The sequence below is a fragment of the Indicator indicator genome, chromosome 32, assembly GCF_027791375.1.
Source record: "Indicator indicator isolate 239-I01 chromosome 32, UM_Iind_1.1, whole genome shotgun sequence".
In the NCBI taxonomy this organism is placed as follows: Eukaryota; Metazoa; Chordata; class Aves; order Piciformes; family Indicatoridae; genus Indicator; species Indicator indicator.
In genome coordinates this window covers 7,035,025-7,054,264 of record NC_072041.1, presented here as the reverse complement: position 1 = coordinate 7,054,264, position 19,240 = coordinate 7,035,025, and the positions used below count along the sequence as shown (strand labels likewise).

Sequence of the window (19,240 nt, the reverse complement as noted above, 5' to 3'; positions counted from 1 at the left end):
TCACCTGCTTACCTCTGGACAAAGACCTGAACTGCAATAGCTTATTGCTAGGCAGTAAAAGAAAGGTCTCCCTAAATCTCCACCACCCCAGCTGATTTAAGTTTGAGAATGCAGCCTCAAAAGACCTGTGAATCAGAGGTACAGAAGGGAGAGGTGTGAGAAAATCTGCAAGAAGGGAGAGAGAGTCTCATGGGAATGAAAAAGTCAACTAATCCTGGAGCTGCCAAGTGTGGCAACACAGCAATACCTCGTCAGGAGATCAAGGACCTGCTGCTTGCGGCTGGGGATGGTAGTCAGAGCTTCCACGATGGTACAGGCAGCTTGCCTTGCAGCTTGAGTGGCAGGAGTAAAGAGCACCTAGGGCAAGATTTGATGTGCACAGCTGAAGCAGTGATGTAACTCTGACTCTGCCCACTGCATCCCACCAGCGTTTCCAGCCACGGCTGTTACCTGTCGCAGCCAATTGTTGTGGCCCAGCTTGAGATCCAGAGGGCAAGTCCGCTTCCCGCGGCGGCTCAGGAACTGTTTCCACTTCCAGACATATTTCTCTGACAAGTAGAGCTGGTGAATCTCAGCTTTGCTGAGAGATTTCCCACTGGCATCTACACCTGCAGGATTGACCAGAGAGAACTATCAGCAGCTATCACTTGCCAGCTGCCACTGTGGTTTTCCCTCCATACTGGAATTCTCCAAACTCCAGCTGAGAAGCTGAGCAGCTTCCCATTTCTCTCTGCTGCCATTTTCACTCCGTGGAGCAATGTTCACTACCATCTGTCAGATGCAAATCCCCTCCCAGTCAGCTTTTCAGTTGGCTGGTGTCATTTTAAACAAGCAACAAGTTTCATTTGTTACATCTCCCTGGGCATCTTCAGGCACAGGGTGTTTTCTGCTCAGCATCTGAACCATACAGCCTAGAAAAGCCAGAGCTATGAGGACTATGAAGCTGGTGAAGAGAGACACAGGCTGGCAGCCACTTCACAGTGGTAAGAGGTATTCAGAGCTTAAGGACACTATGGAAAGAGAGGAGAGAAGGGAGAAAAGGAGGAGAAAAGGAGGAGAAAAGGAGGAGAAAAGGAGGAGAAAAGGAGGAGAAAAGGAGGAGAAAAGGAGGAGAAAAGGAGGAGAAAAGGAGGAGAAAAGGAGGAGAAAAGGAGGAGAAAAGGAGGAGAAAAGGAGGAGAAAAGGAGGAGAAAAGGAGGAGAAAAAGAGGAGAAAAAGAGGAGAAAAAGAGGAGAAAAAGAGGAGAAAAGGAGGAGAAAAGGAGGAGAAAAGGAGGAGAAGGGGAGAAAAGGAGGAGAAAAGGAGGAGAAAAGGAGGAGAAAAGGAGGAGAAAAGGAGGAGAAAAGGAGGAGAAAAGGAGGAGAAAAGGAGGAGAAAAGGAGGAGAAAAGGAGGAGAAAAGGAGGAGAAAAGGAGGAGAAAAGGAGGAGAAAAGGAGGAGAAAAGGAGGAGAAAAGGAGGAGAAAAGGAGGAGAAAAGGAGGAGAAAAGGAGGAGAAAAGGAGGAGAAAAGGAGGAGAAAAAGAGGAGAAAAGGAGGAGAAAAGGAGGAGAAAAGGAGGAGAAAGGAGGAGAAAAGGAGGAGAAAGGAGGAGAAAAGGAGGAGAAGGAGAGAAAAGGAGGAGAAGGAAGAAGAGGAGAAAAGGAGGAGAAAGGAGGAGAAAAGGAGGAGAAAAGGAGGAGAAAAGGAGAGAAAGGAGGAGAAAAGGAAGAGAAGGGAGGAGAAAAGGAGGAGAAGGGAGGAGAAAAGGAAGAGAAGGGAGGAGAAAAGGAAGAGAAGGGAGGAGAAAAGGAGAGAGAAAGGAGGAGAAAAGGAGGAGAAAAGGAGGAGAAAAGGAGGAGAAAAGGAGGAGAAAAGGAGGAGAAAAGGAGGAGAAAAGGAGGAGAAAAGGAGGAGAAAAGGAGGAGAAGGGAGGAGAAAAGGAGGAGAAAAGGAGGAGAAAAGGAGGAGAAGGGGAGAAGAGGAGGAGAAGGGGAGAAAAGGAGGAGAAGGGGAGAAAAGGAGGAGAAGGGGAGAAAAGGAGGAGAAGGGGAGAAAAGGAGGAGAAGGAAGAAGAGGAGAAAAGGAGGAGAAGGAAGAAGAGGAGAAAAGGAGGAGAAGGAAGAAGAGGAGAAAAGGAAGAGAAGGGAGGAGAAAAGGAAGAGAAGGGAGGAGAAAAGGAAGAGAAGGGAGGAGAAAAGGAAGAGAAGGGAGGAGAAAAGGAAGAGAAGGGAGGAGAAAAGGAAGAGAAGGGAGGAGAAAAGGAAGAGAAGGGAGGAGAAAAGAAGAGAAGGGAGGAGAAAAGGAAGAGAAAGGAGGAGAAAAGGAAGAGAAAGAAAGAAAAGAGTAACTTTTCTCTAAGGACTCTGCAGCTGTCTGTGAAGATGTCAGAGGCCAGAAGCCAACACAGCTGTACAGAGTCCATTCTGTATTAAAGTTTGGAGGGACACAAGCACAGGACTACCTCTGGCAGGGAGGCACTTTTTCCAAGCTTCATATGATGCTTTGGGGTCCCTCTTGAGCCATAGCTGAGCCTGTGCATGGATTTCATTGCTGTAAGGCTTCACAGTGGTGAGAGCATCCAGAGGCACATCCTAATAAACAAACAAACAAAAGCTCTGTGATTCTTCAGAAAGCAGCAGCCTGTTCCCTTGGAGTAACTCCTGTTGGTGAATCACTGCTCCACGAGCTGATAAATGCAGCTCTACCAGAGCAGGTTAAACAGTTTCTGTTCATGAGGAGCTGAGAGAGCTGCCTCCTTCCAGGTACTACTGAAATATCAGTAAAGCCATCTCTGACATCCACCTGTGATTAGATCAAAGCAGAAACTCTCTTCTGCCTTGCAAATGTTATCCTAGATTACCATAAAGTAGCAGCCAATTAATTCCATTCCTATCAGAGCTGAAGCTCTGCATTTAAAAATGGGAGTCCAAAGCACTTGATTCTACAAAACTGATGAAAGCAGCAAGCTGTAGCTCTGATGCACCTTTTTGCCCTCAAATCTGAGAGCCAAGCCCTGTTCTGAACAGCAGTGGCCACAGCCACCAAAGAGCAGCAGAACACAGGAAGCAGAGAGCTGCAGTTCACAGCCTGCAAAGACAAGAGCGACAGGACTTGCACTTCCCCAGGTTGGTGTGACCAGGAAATGCTTCCTCACAGAGTTCCTAAGGACTGAGATCAGTGTGCCAGGCCTGAAGCAGCAGGTTTTCAGGTGCTTTTCTCAGCAGCTGAGGCACTAACCTTGTTTTTCTTGCTGGTAGGAGCAGGTGGCTTGATCAGCTTCTGAAGAATGCGCAGGCACATGAGGGTGATGTTTTCAACAACCACTGGAGTCTTAATGTTCACTGCCATCAGGAAGAGGCTGAGAGCTGGAAGAGAGCAGATAAAAAACCCTTCATGCCACTCTAAGATCTGCAGACAGGACACCTCCACAGCTCCATACAGCACATTGGAAGTGTGTGGAGTAAGGCAAGACCTGATGTCCTCAAGCAAAACTGTCACGTTCTCATGCAGCCATGGATGGTGAAGAATTGCTTTCTACTACTGGAGAATTGCTTTCCATAAGACAAGGAGCACTGGGTGCAAGCTGGAGCAGAGGAGGTTCCACAGGAACAGAAGGAAAAGCTTTTTCACTGTGAGGGTGCTGGAGCCCTGCAGCAGGTTGCTCAGATAAGTTAAGAAGTCTCCTTCTCTGAAGACATTCAAAATCCATCTGGATGTGTTCCTGTATGACCTGCTCTGGGTGGTCCTGCTCTGGCAGGGGTGTTGGACTCAATGATCTCCAGAGGTTCTTTCCAACCCCTGACATTCTGTGATTCCAGCCAGAGAGTGTTGCCAAACTTCCCTTTACACCTCCATGTTTCTATTTCTCAGCACAGATTCTTGAAATCATACTCCCAACACAAGAGTGACATGGAGCTGGTGGAGCAGGGCCAGAGAGGGCCACAAAGATGATCAGAGCACTGGAGAACCTCTGCTATGGGGACATGCTGAGAGTTGGGGCTGTTCAGCCTGGAGAGGAGAATGCTCCAAAGAGTTGCATTCCAGTGTCTAAAGGGGACCAAGAGGAAGGCTGGGAAGGGACTGTCCAGGATGAGGGGCAATGGTTTGAAAGTGGAGCAGGGGAGATTTAGGTTGGACATCAGGAGGAAGTTCTGTACAATGAGAGTGGTGAGACACTGGAACAGGTTGCCCAAAGATGTGGTTGAGACTCCAATCCCTGGAGACATCAAGATCAGGCTTGATGTGGCTCAGGGCATCCTGCTCTAGTTGGAGGTGTCCCTGCTGACTGCAGAGGGGTTGCACAAGATGACCTTTGAGCCAGCCCCATGCAATCTGTGAAATGCACCACTCCAAGACAAAGCTACCTGCTGCTAACCCTACTTTGAGTCCCTATCAGAAGCTGAGTCAAGATCAGTTCCATTGCATAAAACCTGACTGAAGTGCATGGAGCTGGGGCAAAGCATTTTGAACTCAAGGCTGAACTCACCACAGCGCAGCCTCAGCTCCCAGCAGCTGTCTTCCTTGGAGATGGAATCTGTGAGCAGCAGCATTTCATACTGGAGGCTGCTAGCCTGTAACACAGAGACATTTTCAAAGGCTTCAGAAGTCTTCGTGAGGGCAGCAGTGCTTTTTTTTTTTTTTTTTTTGCCTTCTGACATTTAAGAACACAGGTTGAGAACACATCAATCCAAGCAAATTGGATCCCATCTCCATTTGGGGTGACTGGAAACCTATTGGAGAGAGCTGCAAGCAACAGCCAAGAGAGGAAAAAGTGCCTGAGGAAACTTAGGCAGTGACCTCATCACATCATTCTGTGCTTTGCTCTGATGTTTATCTGCTGCTCTACACCTTCCAGATTACAACTAGACCATGATAATAGAGAAGATGCAAGGATTAGAATACACCAAGAGTTGTAGAGGAGCAGAACAAAAAAAGAAAGCAAGAGGAGAACACTGGAGTCTCTCACCAAGTCTGGATTTGCCCAGTGTCCCTTCAGAGCTGCAGACACCTTCCCAATGATTAAGTCATTCATTTGCTGTGTGGCCTCTGGGTTGTCCCTGATTGCAGGAGGGAAAAGAGAACTCTGTTATTCATAGATTCACAGAATGCTTGAAGTTGGAAAGGACTTGGAGGATCACCCAGTCCCAACCTCCCTGCCATGGGCAAGGGACACCTTCCATTAACCCAGGTGGCTTACAGCCTCATTCAACCTGGCCTTGAACACCTCCAGGGAGGGAACATCCACAACCTCCTTGGGCAACCTGTTCCAGTGTCTCCCCACCCTCACAGGAAAGAATTTCTTCCTCATCTCCAGTCTAAATCTCCCCTCCTCAAGCTCCAATCCCTTCCCTCTTGTCCCATCACTCCAACCCACTGTAAAAGTCCCTTCCTGGCTTTCTTGCAGCCCCTTTCAGGCACTGGAGAGGCCGTTCAGATGCTTCCAAGTAACTCTAGAGATTTCTTTAAGTGTTACTAAATGAAATGGCAGGAAGGATGACTGTGCAGAGGCCCCTGGAAGGGTGCCAGGGCTGCAGAGCTCACCTGGTCAGAAGGCACATGAGCTGCCGGACCTCCTCCCGCATGCTGGCTGCGCCCCGCCGCAAGTTGTAGTCAAAGAGCTCTCGGATGAGGCCCTGGGACACAAGGATGTGCCTGATGGCAGAGTTGGTGGCCAGAGCTCGCAGCAAGGTGATGCAGTGCTCAGTGACAGCTGAGGCACAGCCATAGCATTTAGTGGATGATGTGTGGCCACAGCCCAGCACAGACAAGGCACGATACTGGCTGGCAGTGAAGGTAGGTTGGACGGTGGTGCGGGAGGACTTGGTGGCTGCCTCTCTCTGTTGGAGATCGTATTCCAGGAGCTCCTTTCGAGAGGCAAACACTTTCTGGAAAGACAGAAAAGATAAAACGAAGGCTCAGAGATTCATAGAATGGTTTAGGTTGGAAGGGACTTTAAGGATCAGCCAGTTCCAACCCCTCTGCCATGAGCAGGGACACCTCCCACCAGCCCAGGTTGCTCAAGGTCTCATTCAATCTGGGCTTGAACACCTTCAAGGAAGGAGCATCCACAATCTCCCTGGGCAACTTGTGCCAGTGTCTGACCACCCTCTGGAAAGAATTTCTTCCTAATCTCCAGCCTAAATCTCCCCACCTCAACTTCAATCCGTTCCCTCTCATCCTATCACTCCCAGCCCTTGTCAAAAGTCCCTCCCCAGCTCTCCTGGAGCCCTGGTCAGGTACTGGAAGGCTGCTCCAAGGTCCCCCCAGAGAGCCTTCTGAACAGTCCCTCCCCAGCCTTCCTGTAGCTCCCATTCAGATATTGAAATGCTTCTCTAAGGTCTCCCTGGAGCCTTCTCTTCTCCAGACTGAACAGCCCCAACTCTCCCAGCCTGTCCCCACAGGGGAGGTGCTCCACCTTCTGATCATCTTTGTGGCCTCTCTGGACCTGCTCCAGCAGTTCCACATCCCTCTTGTGCTGGGGGGCCACCCCCAGCAAGCTGTGGAATTGTGAGGCAGCACAGAACTACCACTCTCAGGTTGTTTTTCACTGTGTATTATGTGCTGAAATATTTTTAACTTGAAATCCTTTATGTCCAGGGCAGACTTGGGAAATCCATTAGAAATAATCTGCCCAACTCCCAGTTATCTGCCCTGGTTGGCTTGCTGTCTACATTCCATGCAGTGTAACCCTGGAAATGTGGCAAATCCACAGCAGTAATGGTAAGCACAGCTTCTAGAAATTATTCTCTTGTTATTCCCCTGCAAACAGCAGCTGATCACCTGCTGTTCATGGTATCATCAAAGGCACAATGGCTGCACCTCACTTGCTGTTTCTGATGCCCACTGTTATCAAACACATCACCCAAATCCAGAGCTCAGCACATCATACCTGGATGATTTTGGAAAGCTCATCAAAAGAGTTTTTGCAGTCACCACAGTACTCCTGGGCTAACTGGAGGATGTATCTATTCACACTGGCTGAGGTAGAACTGATCCCTCCACTACTACCAGATTCATCCTGGAACAGAGGGGAAAACACAAAGGAATTATGTGTGGAGGGTACAGACAAATCAATGAGTGCAGAACAGCATCTGAAGCAAGGATCAGAGAATCACAGAATCATTTTGGTTGGAAAAGACCTTTAAGATCATCCAGTCCAACCACTCTCTAATTCTACCAAGGCTGGGGCTAAACCATGGCTCTCAGCACCACATCTCTGAAGTTTTGACACCTCCAGGGGTGGGGATTCAAACCACCTTCCCTGGGCAGCCTGTTCCAGTGTCTCAGAACCAATCAGCCCTTTGAACACAGACTCAAGAAACTTTCCAAAGCCTGAGAAGCAACAGATCTCCCCTTCCCACACCTTAGATTAGCAGATTTAGGCACAACTTTGGGCAAAATCCACCTGGAATTGTAAAGCTCAAAAGGGAACTCCCTCAGCTGTCTTCCCATGGCCATACTCTGCCTCTAACTACCCACAGGACTCCCTTTCACTGTGAGATAATAAGATCCAAGCTTCAGCATGGTTCCTTCTGAGCCCATCTAAATGATGTCCATGCCCACAGTTCTCCAGGGAACCATCTGGATCTTTATTTGGTGATATAAAGCCCAGTGGCCCCCCAGCTTGGGCTTCTGTGCAAGATCACAGGATCATAGAATGGTTTGGAAGGGACCTTAAAGATCACCCAGTTCCAACCTCCCTGCCATGGGCAGGGACACCTTCCACTAGCCCAGGTTGCTCAAGGCCTCAAGGCCTTATCCATCCTGGCCTTGAAGACTTCCAGGGAGTGGAATCCATCCTTGTTACCTGTGGCTTTTCAGGAGCTGCCTCATTCACTTTACACAGAAGGTTTTCCAGCTGTGGTCGGTGTCCCATTAGCTGGTGATACACTCTGTCAGCCTTGTCCAGGAGGGTGTTGATATTTGTTACTGCCTAAGAAGAATCAAGGAAAGGAAATTCTTATTTTATGCCCAGACAAAATTTTTAATTCTACACCTACCAACCTCCAAGTCTTCAGTCTCTTTTGTGAAGCACTGAATGATGTGTGTTGAAGAATTACTGATTTGGTAGAGCAAGTGAGAGTCACTGAGAAACCTTGCATGAGCCCTGCTTGTCATGTTAGTCCCAAGAAGGATGGAATTCTCATGTCCTTACACTGCTGACCCCTGGCCAAGAGATTCAGAGAGTCACAAATTGCATCAGGTTGGAAGGGACTCTTCAGAGCTCATCTTGTCCAACCCCCCTGCACTCAGCAGGGACACCTCCAATGAGATCAGGCTGTCCAGGGCTACATCAAATCTGGTCTTGAACGTCTCCAGGGATGAGGCTTCAACCACATCTTTGGGCAACCTGTTCCAGTGTTTCACCACCCTCGTTGTGCACAACTTCCTTCCTTGCACAACCTAAATCACCCCTGCTCCAGTTTCAAACCATTGCCCCTCATCCCATCACCACAGGCCCTTCTGAACAGTCCCTCCCCAGCCTTCCTGTAGGTCCCCTTCAGACATTGAAATGCAGCTCTAAGGTCTCCCCTGAAGCCTTCTCCAGGCTGAACAGCCCCAACTCTCTCAGCCTGTCCCCATAGCAGAGGTTCTCCAGAGCCCTCTGATCATCTTGGCGACTCCCTCTGGACCCCCGGCCATCAGCTCCACGTCTCTCTTGTGGTGGGGGTCCCAGAGCAGGACACAGCACTGCAGGTGAGGTCTGAGCAGAGCAGAGCAGAGTGGATGCAACACTTGATGCCTGCAGCTGCTGTGGGCCTCACCTTCTTACGATCCTCCTCGTTCTCGATGGGGTCCACGGCGCAGCAAGGCTTGGCGTAGAGCATGAAGTCGAAGCGAGCGTACTTGCAGAAGCCACAGGCATTGCAGAGGAAAGGATCCTTCTCATCATAATTGATGGACCTGAAGGGCAAGCCAGAGAGGTCAAAGAATGCAGCTGAGCTTTAGGAAGGTGACTGAGGTGCAGCTTAGGTAAAGGAGGAGGATGACTTCTTCAAACATCTAACCTACTGCTCCGTTCTTCAGAGCACTGCACTGTATTGTGTCCTCTAGCAACAGAGGCAATTAAAGCACTGTGATAATTAGTACTGGAAGCAGTTCAGTCACAGAATCACAGAAACATTCAGGTTGGAGAAGACCCTCAGGGTCACCAAGTCCAACCACTGACCCTACTTTACAAGGTTCACCCCCAAACCATATCCCCAAGCACCTTAAGGTCATACAGTTCCAAATCCTCTGCCACGGGCAGGGACACCTCCCACCAGCCCAGGCTGCCCAAGGCCTCATCCAACCTGGCCTTGAACATCTCCAAGGAGGGGGACTCAACCACCATCCCTGGGCAACCTGTCCCAGTGTCTCCCCACGCTTGCTGGAAAGAATTTTTTCCTCATCTCCAGTCTCAATCTCCCCTCTCCCAGCTCAAAGTCATTGTCCCTTGTCCTGTCACTCCCAGCCCTTGTCAAAAGTCCCTCCCCAGCTCTCCTGTAGCCCCCTTCAGGTACTGGCAGACTGCTCTAAGGCCTCCCTGGAGCCTTCTCTTCTCCAGGCTGAACAGCCTCTCTAAGCCTGTCCTCACAGCAGAGGTGCTCCAGGCTCTGATATTCTTGGTGGCCTCTCTGGACCCTGTCCAGCAGATCCATGCCCATCTTGTGCTGGGGGCACGAATGACCTGAGAATCAAAACTGAACCAGGCAACCAAACCAAAATCCCTACAGTCCTGGTGCCACAATCTGGCTTGGAAAAAGCAGAAAGAGATGGGAATTTGCTCCTAACAATTCTACTTTAAGTACAGCAATTCCCAGCAGAACCTCAGAGCAGGGCACTGTGCCCTTTACAAGCAGACAGAGAAAAAGGAAATCATTTAGGTTTGTTAAGGTCCAGGCTTTGAATAGCTCTCACTCTTTCCCCAGTTGCAGTGGGACCAGCTACAGCATGCTTATTATCCTGCTGCAGAGTGGAGCAGCAGGAGACAAACATTTCTAGCTCCCCTAATTCAAGAGGGGATCTGGAAACCTTTCAATGTATCAGTTATCATCTGATCTGTGGAAAGAATCTTCTAAACATCTGAAATCCCAAAGGGATTAGAGAGGAATATGGGACAAGAAGGGGAGAAGAGATATCAGATAAGGAGACAAAGCTCACAAAGGAGCAGGATTTAGAATGCTGTAGTGAAAGCCTGAATAGCACACAGTAAATTACACCCTGAGCCCTGCTCTGAATGAGGAGAGCACAACAAAAGCTCTCAACAGACAAACAGGCACTGTCCAGCCAGCAAGCTGAGGGGAAACACCACCCCTCCCCCTTGCCATCCCAGAACTGAACTCCAGCCTCATGCCCTTCATCAGCAGGCAGCCCAAAAACAACCCCCCCCTGGGAACTGGCTCTTTCTGAAACTTCAGAGGGCTTGATCTGAAACTTCAGTGTTTTGGTATCAGGTTTCCTTTGTGAGGCTGCATTAACTGTAAATCCCTGTAAGCCTGTTTTATACTTCCTGACTAATTTGATTGTGTGCTTGTATTAACCAGAATCAGGGATTTTCAAGAGCAGGCTGTTTTGGTGAACATCCAACACAGGCAACAGCAGCAGGGCTCTGTAAACCCTCACTGCTGGCTCTGTGGGGAGCAATCAGAAAATTGTTTGGGTTGGAAAACAGCTCATTGAGCTCAACCATCCACCCAACACCACCATGGCCATCAAACCATGTCCCCAAGTGCCATGTCTCTTGCACACCTCCAGGGATGGGGACTCCACCACCTCCCTGGGCAGCCTGATCCAATGCCTGACCACTCTTGCAGTACAGAAATTTTTCCTCGTGTCCAACCCCTGGGGAAGTTAATGCTGGGAGGGGAGTTTCAACCCATCACACCTCCCTCTGGCACAATTTCAGGGCATTTCCTCTCATTTTATCACCTAATACTAGGGAGAAGAGACCCACCTTACCCCAACCTCCTTTCAGGGAGTTTTAAAGAGCCAGAAGGTCTCCCCTCAAGTTTCCTCTTATCTAGGCTCAACAACCCCACTTCCCTCAGCTGCTCCTCCCCAGTCCTGTTCTCCAGACCCTTCCCCAGCTTTGTTGCCCTTCTCTGGACCTGCTCCAACGTCTGTAGTGACAACTTTGATCTCTTGATGTTGTCCTGAAGGCTTTTCTTCCACCTCACTTGAGCTGAGAGGCTGCAGGTCATTTGAATGGACCCCTGAGCAATGTTTTGGGTGTGCTGGAGAGTGGCTCACTGAGACCTGCCACTGCCTTCATACTTAGAATCCTAGAATCAGTCAGGGTTGGAAGGGACCACAAGGATTATCCAGTTCCAACCCCCCTGCCAAGGCCAGGGACACCTCACACTAGAGCAGGCTGGCCAGAGCCTCATCCAGCCTGGCCTTAAACACCTCCAGGGATGGGGCCTCAACCACCTCCCTGGACAACCCATTCCAGGCTCTCACCACTCTCATGGGGAAGAACTTTTTCCTCACATCCAGCCTGAATCTCCCCACTTCCAGCTTTGTTCCATTCCCCCTAGTCCTTTCACTACCTGAGATCCTAAAAAGTGCCTCCCCAGCTATTTCTGTGCTGGTTTGAAATGCCAGGGGGTGCAGGCAGGGGGGAAGGGCTTGGTGACAACTGTGCCAAGTCACTTTGCGTTGCTGTCATCACTAGTGCCACCAAGACGATCAGAGGGCTGAAGAACCTCTCCTGTGAAGACAGGCTGAAAGAATTGGGGTTGTCCAGCTGGAGAAGAGAAGGCTCAATGTCCTCCTTGGAGTGAGGGCCCCAGAAGTGAGCACTGGGGGATGCCATACCTGCACTTGTGGCACTGGTAGACGTTCTCCCCACAGTTGCCACAGACGCCGGGGTTGGCCGGGACGGAGGCGCTGCAGCGAGGGCACTGCAGGGTCTCGGTGGAGGCTTGGTAGTTCTCATAGAAATCTGCAAACTCAATCATCAGGTTGGAAGCCACAATGGGCAGGGGTAGATCAATCTTCACCTCTGTCTGGCCTGGGGTCAGCTGGACTTTCTTAGCTTTGTGCCAACGAGCTGGCCTGGGGAAGGAAAGGGAAAGAAGCAGGGTGGGTTTTTCCAGCAGGGAAAAAGCCTCCCTGGCCATGCAGGAAGAGAGCCCAAACCCAACTGTCTCAGCTCCACATCGACTTTAAATGTGAGGAATGGAGAGCAGTTCTAGGCTTGGTTTCCTCAGCTTCTGTACTGACATGATATGTAGCCAGAAATACATTTTAAGCCTTTATCCTCTTCATAAGAGAGAGACTGTTTGGGATTAAAGAGATGTTGATGCCTCATGGAGGAAAAAAAAAAAAAAAAAAAACAACTTTAATTCTACAGACATTTTTCTAGGGATTTTCACCTCCTTTTTTCAAATTTTTTTTTTAGTAAGGACATTTGCATGAAAACAGGATATTTATTTCTGAAGATCTCATCTGCTCCCACTGCTTAGTCTCAACCTGAAGTCAAGAATCCTCTCTTTGTGACATCATAATCCTCTCCACAGCAGCCACTTGTGATGTCACAGAGGATTAAGACTTCAAATAAGCAATAAGCAGGCAGGCACAGATTAATCCCTAAGCCAAAGAGATCTGATTCTGGGGAGAACATCTCAGGGAGTAAGAGGGGGAAAGCATATAAGAGGACTGGCTCCAGACTGAGCAGTGTATTGAAAAGCAGCCATTTCTCACAGGTAAAGCAGAAGCCAAGAGTTGGGCCATCCAACTTCTAATGTTGATGCTGCTATATGGCTTCAAACAAGTCCTGGTAACACTTCCTGCATTTCTGGATATGCTGCAACATCCAAATCCCTTCCCAGGTCAAAATCTCCAGGAGGTGCTTTGGTATTAGGAGTGATTTCCACATAATTAAGTCAGGTTTAGCTTAAAACTGAGCCTGCACAAAGTTGGCATACACGAGCTTTACAGGAGTGTTTCAAGTTCTAGGGGAAGTTTGGATCTTAACCATTTCTTGTAGGAGATTTACAACCCCCCTGTTGTGGGCTGGCAGCAATGAGTAACAGTCCAAGAGGGAAAGTTAACTGAAACAAGAAGCCAAACACCTCAGTAGAAATCACACTGTGAAATTCATACAACCACAGAACTGGTTTGGTTGGCAAAGACCTTGAAGCTCATCCAGTCCAACCCTTCTCTAACTCTACCAAAGCTGAGGCTAAACCATGGCCCTCAGCACCACATCTCTGCAGCTCTGAAACCCCTCCAGGGATGGGGATTCAACCACCTCCACAGGGAACCTGCTCCAGTCTTTGAGAACCCTTTGTGTGAAGAAGTTCCTTTTCATGTCCAACCTAAACCTCCCCTGGTGCAACTTGAGGCCATTTCCTCTTGTCCTATTCCTTGCTCCTGGGGAGGTTTGCACACACAAACCCCCTGGGGCCATGCTTACTTGTTTTTCAGCTCCACTATGGCTTGCACTGTCCTGTTGTTGTAGTAAAGGTTGATGGTTCTGACCATTTTGGTTCGTTTCAGGTCTCCTATCTTCACTGTCACCTTGCTGATGGTGTGGCTGCCAATGAGCTTCACCACTTGCTGGGTGGTAGTGTACCGTGTGTCCACTTTAATGGAGGAGAGCTTGATGTACTGGGGACAAAAACAAAGACACAGCTCCTAGGTAATGACATCCCCAAACCTCAGAAACACAGCAAACCACACACTGCTGCAACCAGCTGCCTGCAACCAGCTGCTTGGAACCAGCTGCTTGGAACCAGCTGCCTGCAACCAGCTGCTGCAACCAGCTGCCTGCAACCAGCTGCCTGCAACCAGCTGCCTGCAACCAGCTGCTGCAACCAGCTGCTGCAACCAGCTGCTTGCAACCAGCTGCCTGCAACCAGCTGCGTGCAACCCAGCTGCTGCAACCAGCTGCCTGCAACCAGCTGCCTGCAACCAGCTGCTGCAACCAGCTGCTTGCAACCAGCTGCTGCAACCAGCTGCCTGCAACCAGCTGCTTGCAACCAGCTGCTTGCAACCCAGCTGCTGCAACCAGCTGCCTGCAACCAGCTGCCTGCAACCCAGCTGCTGCAAACAGCTGCTGCAACCAGCTGCCTGCAACCAGCTGCTTGGAACCAGCTGCCTGCAACCAGCTGCCTGCAACCAGCTGCTTGGAACCAGCTGCCTGCAACCAGCTGCCTGCAACCAGCTGCTTGCAACCCAGCTGCTTGCAACCCAGCTGCTGCAACCAGCTGCCTGCAACCAGCTGCCTGCAACCAGCTGCTGCAACCAGCTGCCTGCAACCAGCTGCCTGCAACCAGCTGCCTGCAACCAGCTGGGACCCCCTAGAAGTGCAAAGGGTTGAAGAGCAGCAGTTACTTACACAGAAGGGCACCTCTGGATTGTTGCAGACCAGGCAAGGATCACTCTCTAGGTAATAGCCATCAAATTCCACCAGTCCAGACAACGTGCTGGAATCACACAATCAGAGAATTGTTTGGGTTGGAAAAGGCTTCTAAGGTCATCCAGTCCAACCATCAGCCCAACAACCACCATGGCCACTAAACCATGGCCCCAAGTGCCATGGCCACACATTGCCTGAACCCCTCCAGGGATGGGGACTCCACCACCACCCTGGGCAGCCTGTTCCAGTCCCTGACCACTCTTGCATGGAAGAAATTGTTCCTAATCTCCAACCCAACCTTCCCCTGGCACAATTTCAGACCATTTCCTCTCCTTCTATCACCTGATACTAGGAAGAAGAGACCAACTCCTACCTGTCTCCAACCTCCTTTCAGGGAGTTGTAGAGAACAAAGAGGTCTCCCTCAGCCTCCTTTTCTCCAGACTCAACAACCCTCAGCTGCTCCTCACCAGATCTGTTCTCCAGGCCCTTCCCCAGCCTTGCTGGCCTTAATGGATGAGGGAAGAACACTGACATACCAAGCTGGGCATTCCCTGTTAATTCTCCAAGTCTCCATTCTCTATCTGGTTCTAACATTTTCTAACAGGTACCAAAAATGAAAGCAAAAAAGCTAAAGCCCAGCTCCTGCTGACAGCACAGAGAAATGTCCTGTCCTGGGATGGCAGGAAGGAATCCTCCTCTCCTGCCCAGAGCAGCTGCATCAAGCACAGGTTCTCAGCAGGGGCCCTTCCTCCACCACCATTGTATTACAAGAATTGTGGCCTGCAGTTGCTTCACTCTTTGGTGAAACAGATCCAAGCCAGGAGTAACTCACTTGTAAATGTTGGAGTTGGGGTGGTTGGTAAGAATGTGGTTCTGGGTCCTGAGGATCTCCACAGCCTTCTGGGAGTATTCCTTCAACTGAAATACAACAAGGAAAACATTATCTTCTCAAGGTTCCTCATCCTGTGGCATTCCAAGTCCCCCCAGCAGACACCCACAGGAATTCAGGTGGGTAAATCATTGCCCAGGAATGTAAGAGACCCCCCAAGTGAGACCTTTACCACAGTGACAGTGCTGATGGTCAGCCAGTGCCTGCTAGGATCTGTAAGGCATTCCCAACCCTTTAAACACACACACACACACATTTCAATGACTTGTCCTCAAGCCCACTGCTCCCCTAAGAGATCCTACCACTGACTTCCTTCCAAAGCTGTGCTTCCAAAGGATTTCTAAGAACTGAAATATCAAAAAACAGAAAACAATTGAGCTAGCAGATAAATGGTTTTGCACTCAAAGGCTTCCTGTTTTCATCTAAATAAAAGTTTTAATCTAAATTAAAAAAAAAAAAAAAAACAAACCCACCAACCAAACACCCAAACCCCAACATCCTGCCTGTAAAAACCAACACCAAAACCTCCTAAACAATGAAACAAAAAAAAATCCACCCTCCCTAGTTTTTTAAGGACCCTTTTAAGGACCTCTCTGAATGTTCAGATTTGGGGGAAGAAAAGAAATTTAGAATCCTAGAATCAGTCAGGGTTGGAAGGGACCACAAGGCTCAGCCAGTTCCAACCCCCCTGCCATGGCCAGGGACACCTCACACTACATCAGGCTGGCCAGAGCCTCATCCAGCCTGGCTGCAAACACCTCCAGGGATGGGGCCTCAACCACCTCCCTGCACAACCCATTCCAGGCTCTCACCACTCTCATGGGGAAGAACTTTTTCCTCACATCCAACCTCAATCTCCTCACTTCCAGCTTTGTTCCACTCCCCCTGGTCCTGTCACTACCTGAGATCCCAGAAAGTCCACCAGTCCCTAGAATTTCCACCAGAAGTTCTTTTGACAGAAATCCTGTCCCAGCTGTGTCGTGCAAGAGCACTGAGACAGCTCAGAGGCAGCAGCAGGATGCTGTTACCTCCTGCCCAGGAGGACACTGTTACCTTTTTCTCAGTCTGTTGGGTTTTCAGAGAGAAGTATCCCAGGAGATCTACAAACTGGGCAGCCTTTCTTCCATAGGCTGGAAGTTCTGGCCAGATTGACCACATCAGATCCAACAGTAATTCCTGCTGAGACTTGTTGGAGTTCCTGTGGAATGGATTACAGATCACAGAACTGTTTGTGTTGGGAAGGACCCTAAAGATCATCTAGTTCCAACACCTCCCACCAGCCCAGCTTGCTCAAGGCCCCATCCAACCTGCCTTTGAACACTTCCAGGCTTGGAGCCTCTGCAGCTTCTCTGGGCAACCTGTTCCAGTGCCTCACCACCCTCATGGGGAAGAATTTCTTCCTCATGTCTAATCTAAATCCATCTTCTTCCAGTTGGAAGCCATCACTCCTCAGTCCTGTCACTCCATGCCTTTGTCAGATGTCCCTCCCCAGCTTTCCTCTAGCCCCCTGCAGGTACTGGAAGGCTGCTCTAAGGTCTCCCTGGAGCCTTCTCTTCTCCAAGCCCCAACTCTCTCAGCCTGTCCCCATATGGGAGGTGCTGCAGCTAATCCAAAGTGAAATCTTTCTGCTTCTTTGCCACCATTTCCTGGCACTCTCTGAAATGAAATCAGCTGTCTTGCAACAACTGAATAGAGCCCTGGAGGAGCTCAGCACCCTGATGATCCCTACAGAGTTCCCAACTTTTTAACTGTGCTAATGTGCTTCTGCCTCAGGAATTCCCTTGCCCACAAAACCCTGCTCCCATAGATGTCAGGAGCCAGGTTCTGCAGACACAACTCAAAATGCTCCTTGCAGATGGTAACTCAAGGAGCTAAGTCACAGCTTCTCCCTCCAGCCCAAACAGCTGCAGAACAGTGTCAGGGATTCAGGGGGATGCAATCCTCTGCAAGTGTCAGCACCCTTCAGGACAGAGACTCAAGCACAGCCTCCTACCCAAGGCCAGAGCTGCCTGTCACTGAGCTGAGAGTGGCTGAGAGCAGCTCACCTGTAGATGTGGAGGGCCAGGCAGTGAGCCTGCCACCTGACAGAGGAGGAGTTGGACTCCAGCAGGAAGCAACGCAGGAACTGAATGAGGGTCTCCTTATCAGCAAACTTGTTCAGCTGGTTCACCAGAGCTGTACACAGCTGATCCTCCTGACTGCCCAGACTCTCACCTGAGGCACAGCAGGTGGTGGAAGAAGAGACTTGAGCAAGCAGAGAAACGGAGTAGCTCAGAGCTTCCTACTCTCTAGATTGTAGTGTCAGGCTAATGAGGACAAATGACTGTGTTTCAGGCAACTTTAACACTCCTTTTCTCTTTCCAAAATTACAACCTAGGACTCTTGATTAGCACAGGAGACAGAACAAAAAGAAAGTTACTGGAATACCTGCCAGGAGGGACATGAGAAATATGCTGCACAGCCTGATTGAGAGAAAAGGATCAACCACGGGGCAGTGAAAAGAAAGACTCACAGAGAACCATCTGATAGAGAAAGCCAAAAGGGTTCCTTGAAGAAAAGCCAAGAGGGAATTTATGCCCATGACTTTTACAGGAAAGCTTAATTACTTTCCCAGGCCTTTGGATTGCCATTAAGCAGCAGCCCTGGCTCCAACACAGCTCACGAGTCAGACAGAGAGGAAAAAAAAAAAAAAAAAAGAAACAAGTCTGGACATAATCACTGAAGAGCAAACTGGGTGTGCATCTCCAGGCCTTCTTTGGATCCCTGGGAGCATTTCAACCTCCTACAACCCAAAATGGGCAAGTTAGGTGGAAGCTGCTTCACTATTAGGAGAGGTCACTTCCATTAGACAACTTAAAGCCCACTCAAGTGGATAAATACACTGAGTTTGGGATACACTCAGCAGTTGGGTTCAGCCCCCAGCTCTCAGGGGTTCAGCCCCCAGCTCTCAGGGTTTCAGCCTCCAGCTCTCAGGGGTTCAGCCTCCAGCTCTCAGGGGTTCAGCCTCCAGCTCTCAGGGGTTCAGCCCCCAGCTCTCAGGGTTTCAGCCCCCAGCTCTCAGAGGTTCAGCCCCCAGCTCTCAGGGGTTCAGCCTCCAGCTCTCAGGGTTTCAGCCCCCAGCTCTCAGAGGTTCAGCCTCCAGCTCTCAGGGGTTCAGCCTCCAGCTCTCAGGGGTTCAGCCCCCAGCTCTCAGGGTTTCAGCCCCCAGCTCTCAGGGGTTCAGCCCCCAGCTCTCAGGGGTTTCACCCTCCAGCTCTCAGGGTTTCAGCCCCCAGCTCTCAGAGGTTCAGCCCCCAGCTCTCAGAGGTTCAGCCTCCAGCTCTCAGGGGTTCAGCCCCCAGCTCTCAGGGGTTCAGCCCCCAGCTCTCAGAGGTTCAGCCCCCAGCTCTCAGGGGTTCAGCCCCCAGCTCTCAGGGTTTCAGCCCCCAACTCTCAGGGGTTCAGCCCCCAGCTCTCAGGGGTTCAGCCTCCAGCTCTCAGGGGTTCAGCCCCCAGCTCTCAGGGTTTCAGCCCCCAGCTCTCAGGGTTTCAGCCCCCAGCTCTCAGGGGTTCAGCCCCCAGCTCTCAGGGTTTCAGCCCCCAGCTCTCAGAGGTTCAGCCCCCAGCTCTCAGGGTTTCAGCCCCAGCTCTCAGGGTTTCAGCCCCAGCTCTCAGGGTTTCAGCCCCAGCTCTCAGGAGTTCAGCCCCCAGCTCTCAGGGGTTCAGCCCCAGCTCTCAGGGGTTCAGTCCCCAGCTCTCAGCCCATATTGCTTCACAGAATTACAGAAGGTTTGGGGTTGGAAGGGACCTTTCAAGGTCATCTAGTCGATCTTCACCCCTCTCCAATTTGCATACACTGAAACTGCTCTTCTCTCCTAGCTGCTGCTGTAGTCTGTCAGGATCCATGACCCTTTTTCACAACATGGTATTTGTTGGGTGGTATTTGTCACCCAAGCTGCAAGCAGTTCTCTCTAAACAGAGTAAGAAAGGCTAAGAGGAGCAGACTTCACCCCTAAATCCACCCCAGAACGGGGCACCACCACA

The 19,240-nt window shown here is 50.2% G+C and overlaps 1 protein-coding gene across 1 annotated transcript in view; it reads right to left on the bottom strand.

Annotated features, from left to right (window-relative positions):
• The window catches only part of UBR4 (ubiquitin protein ligase E3 component n-recognin 4), a 127,687-nt gene that overhangs the window by 35,090 nt on the left and 73,357 nt on the right, over nucleotides 1-19,240 (bottom strand). Inside the window, exons 71-86 of the mRNA XM_054394861.1 lie at nucleotides 17,263-17,431; nucleotides 16,271-16,415; nucleotides 15,161-15,246; nucleotides 14,307-14,394; nucleotides 13,383-13,576; nucleotides 11,780-12,019; nucleotides 8,746-8,884; nucleotides 7,788-7,913; nucleotides 6,870-6,998; nucleotides 5,522-5,865; nucleotides 4,947-5,037; nucleotides 4,467-4,551; nucleotides 3,218-3,345; nucleotides 2,442-2,571; nucleotides 451-608; nucleotides 248-357 (exon numbers count right to left, since the gene is read on the bottom strand). Coding sequence (XP_054250836.1) covers nucleotides 248-357; nucleotides 451-608; nucleotides 2,442-2,571; nucleotides 3,218-3,345; nucleotides 4,467-4,551; nucleotides 4,947-5,037; nucleotides 5,522-5,865; nucleotides 6,870-6,998; nucleotides 7,788-7,913; nucleotides 8,746-8,884; nucleotides 11,780-12,019; nucleotides 13,383-13,576; nucleotides 14,307-14,394; nucleotides 15,161-15,246; nucleotides 16,271-16,415; nucleotides 17,263-17,431 — 2,362 coding nt within the window. The remainder of the gene's footprint in view (nucleotides 1-247; nucleotides 358-450; nucleotides 609-2,441; nucleotides 2,572-3,217; nucleotides 3,346-4,466; nucleotides 4,552-4,946; nucleotides 5,038-5,521; nucleotides 5,866-6,869; nucleotides 6,999-7,787; nucleotides 7,914-8,745; nucleotides 8,885-11,779; nucleotides 12,020-13,382; nucleotides 13,577-14,306; nucleotides 14,395-15,160; nucleotides 15,247-16,270; nucleotides 16,416-17,262; nucleotides 17,432-19,240) is intronic.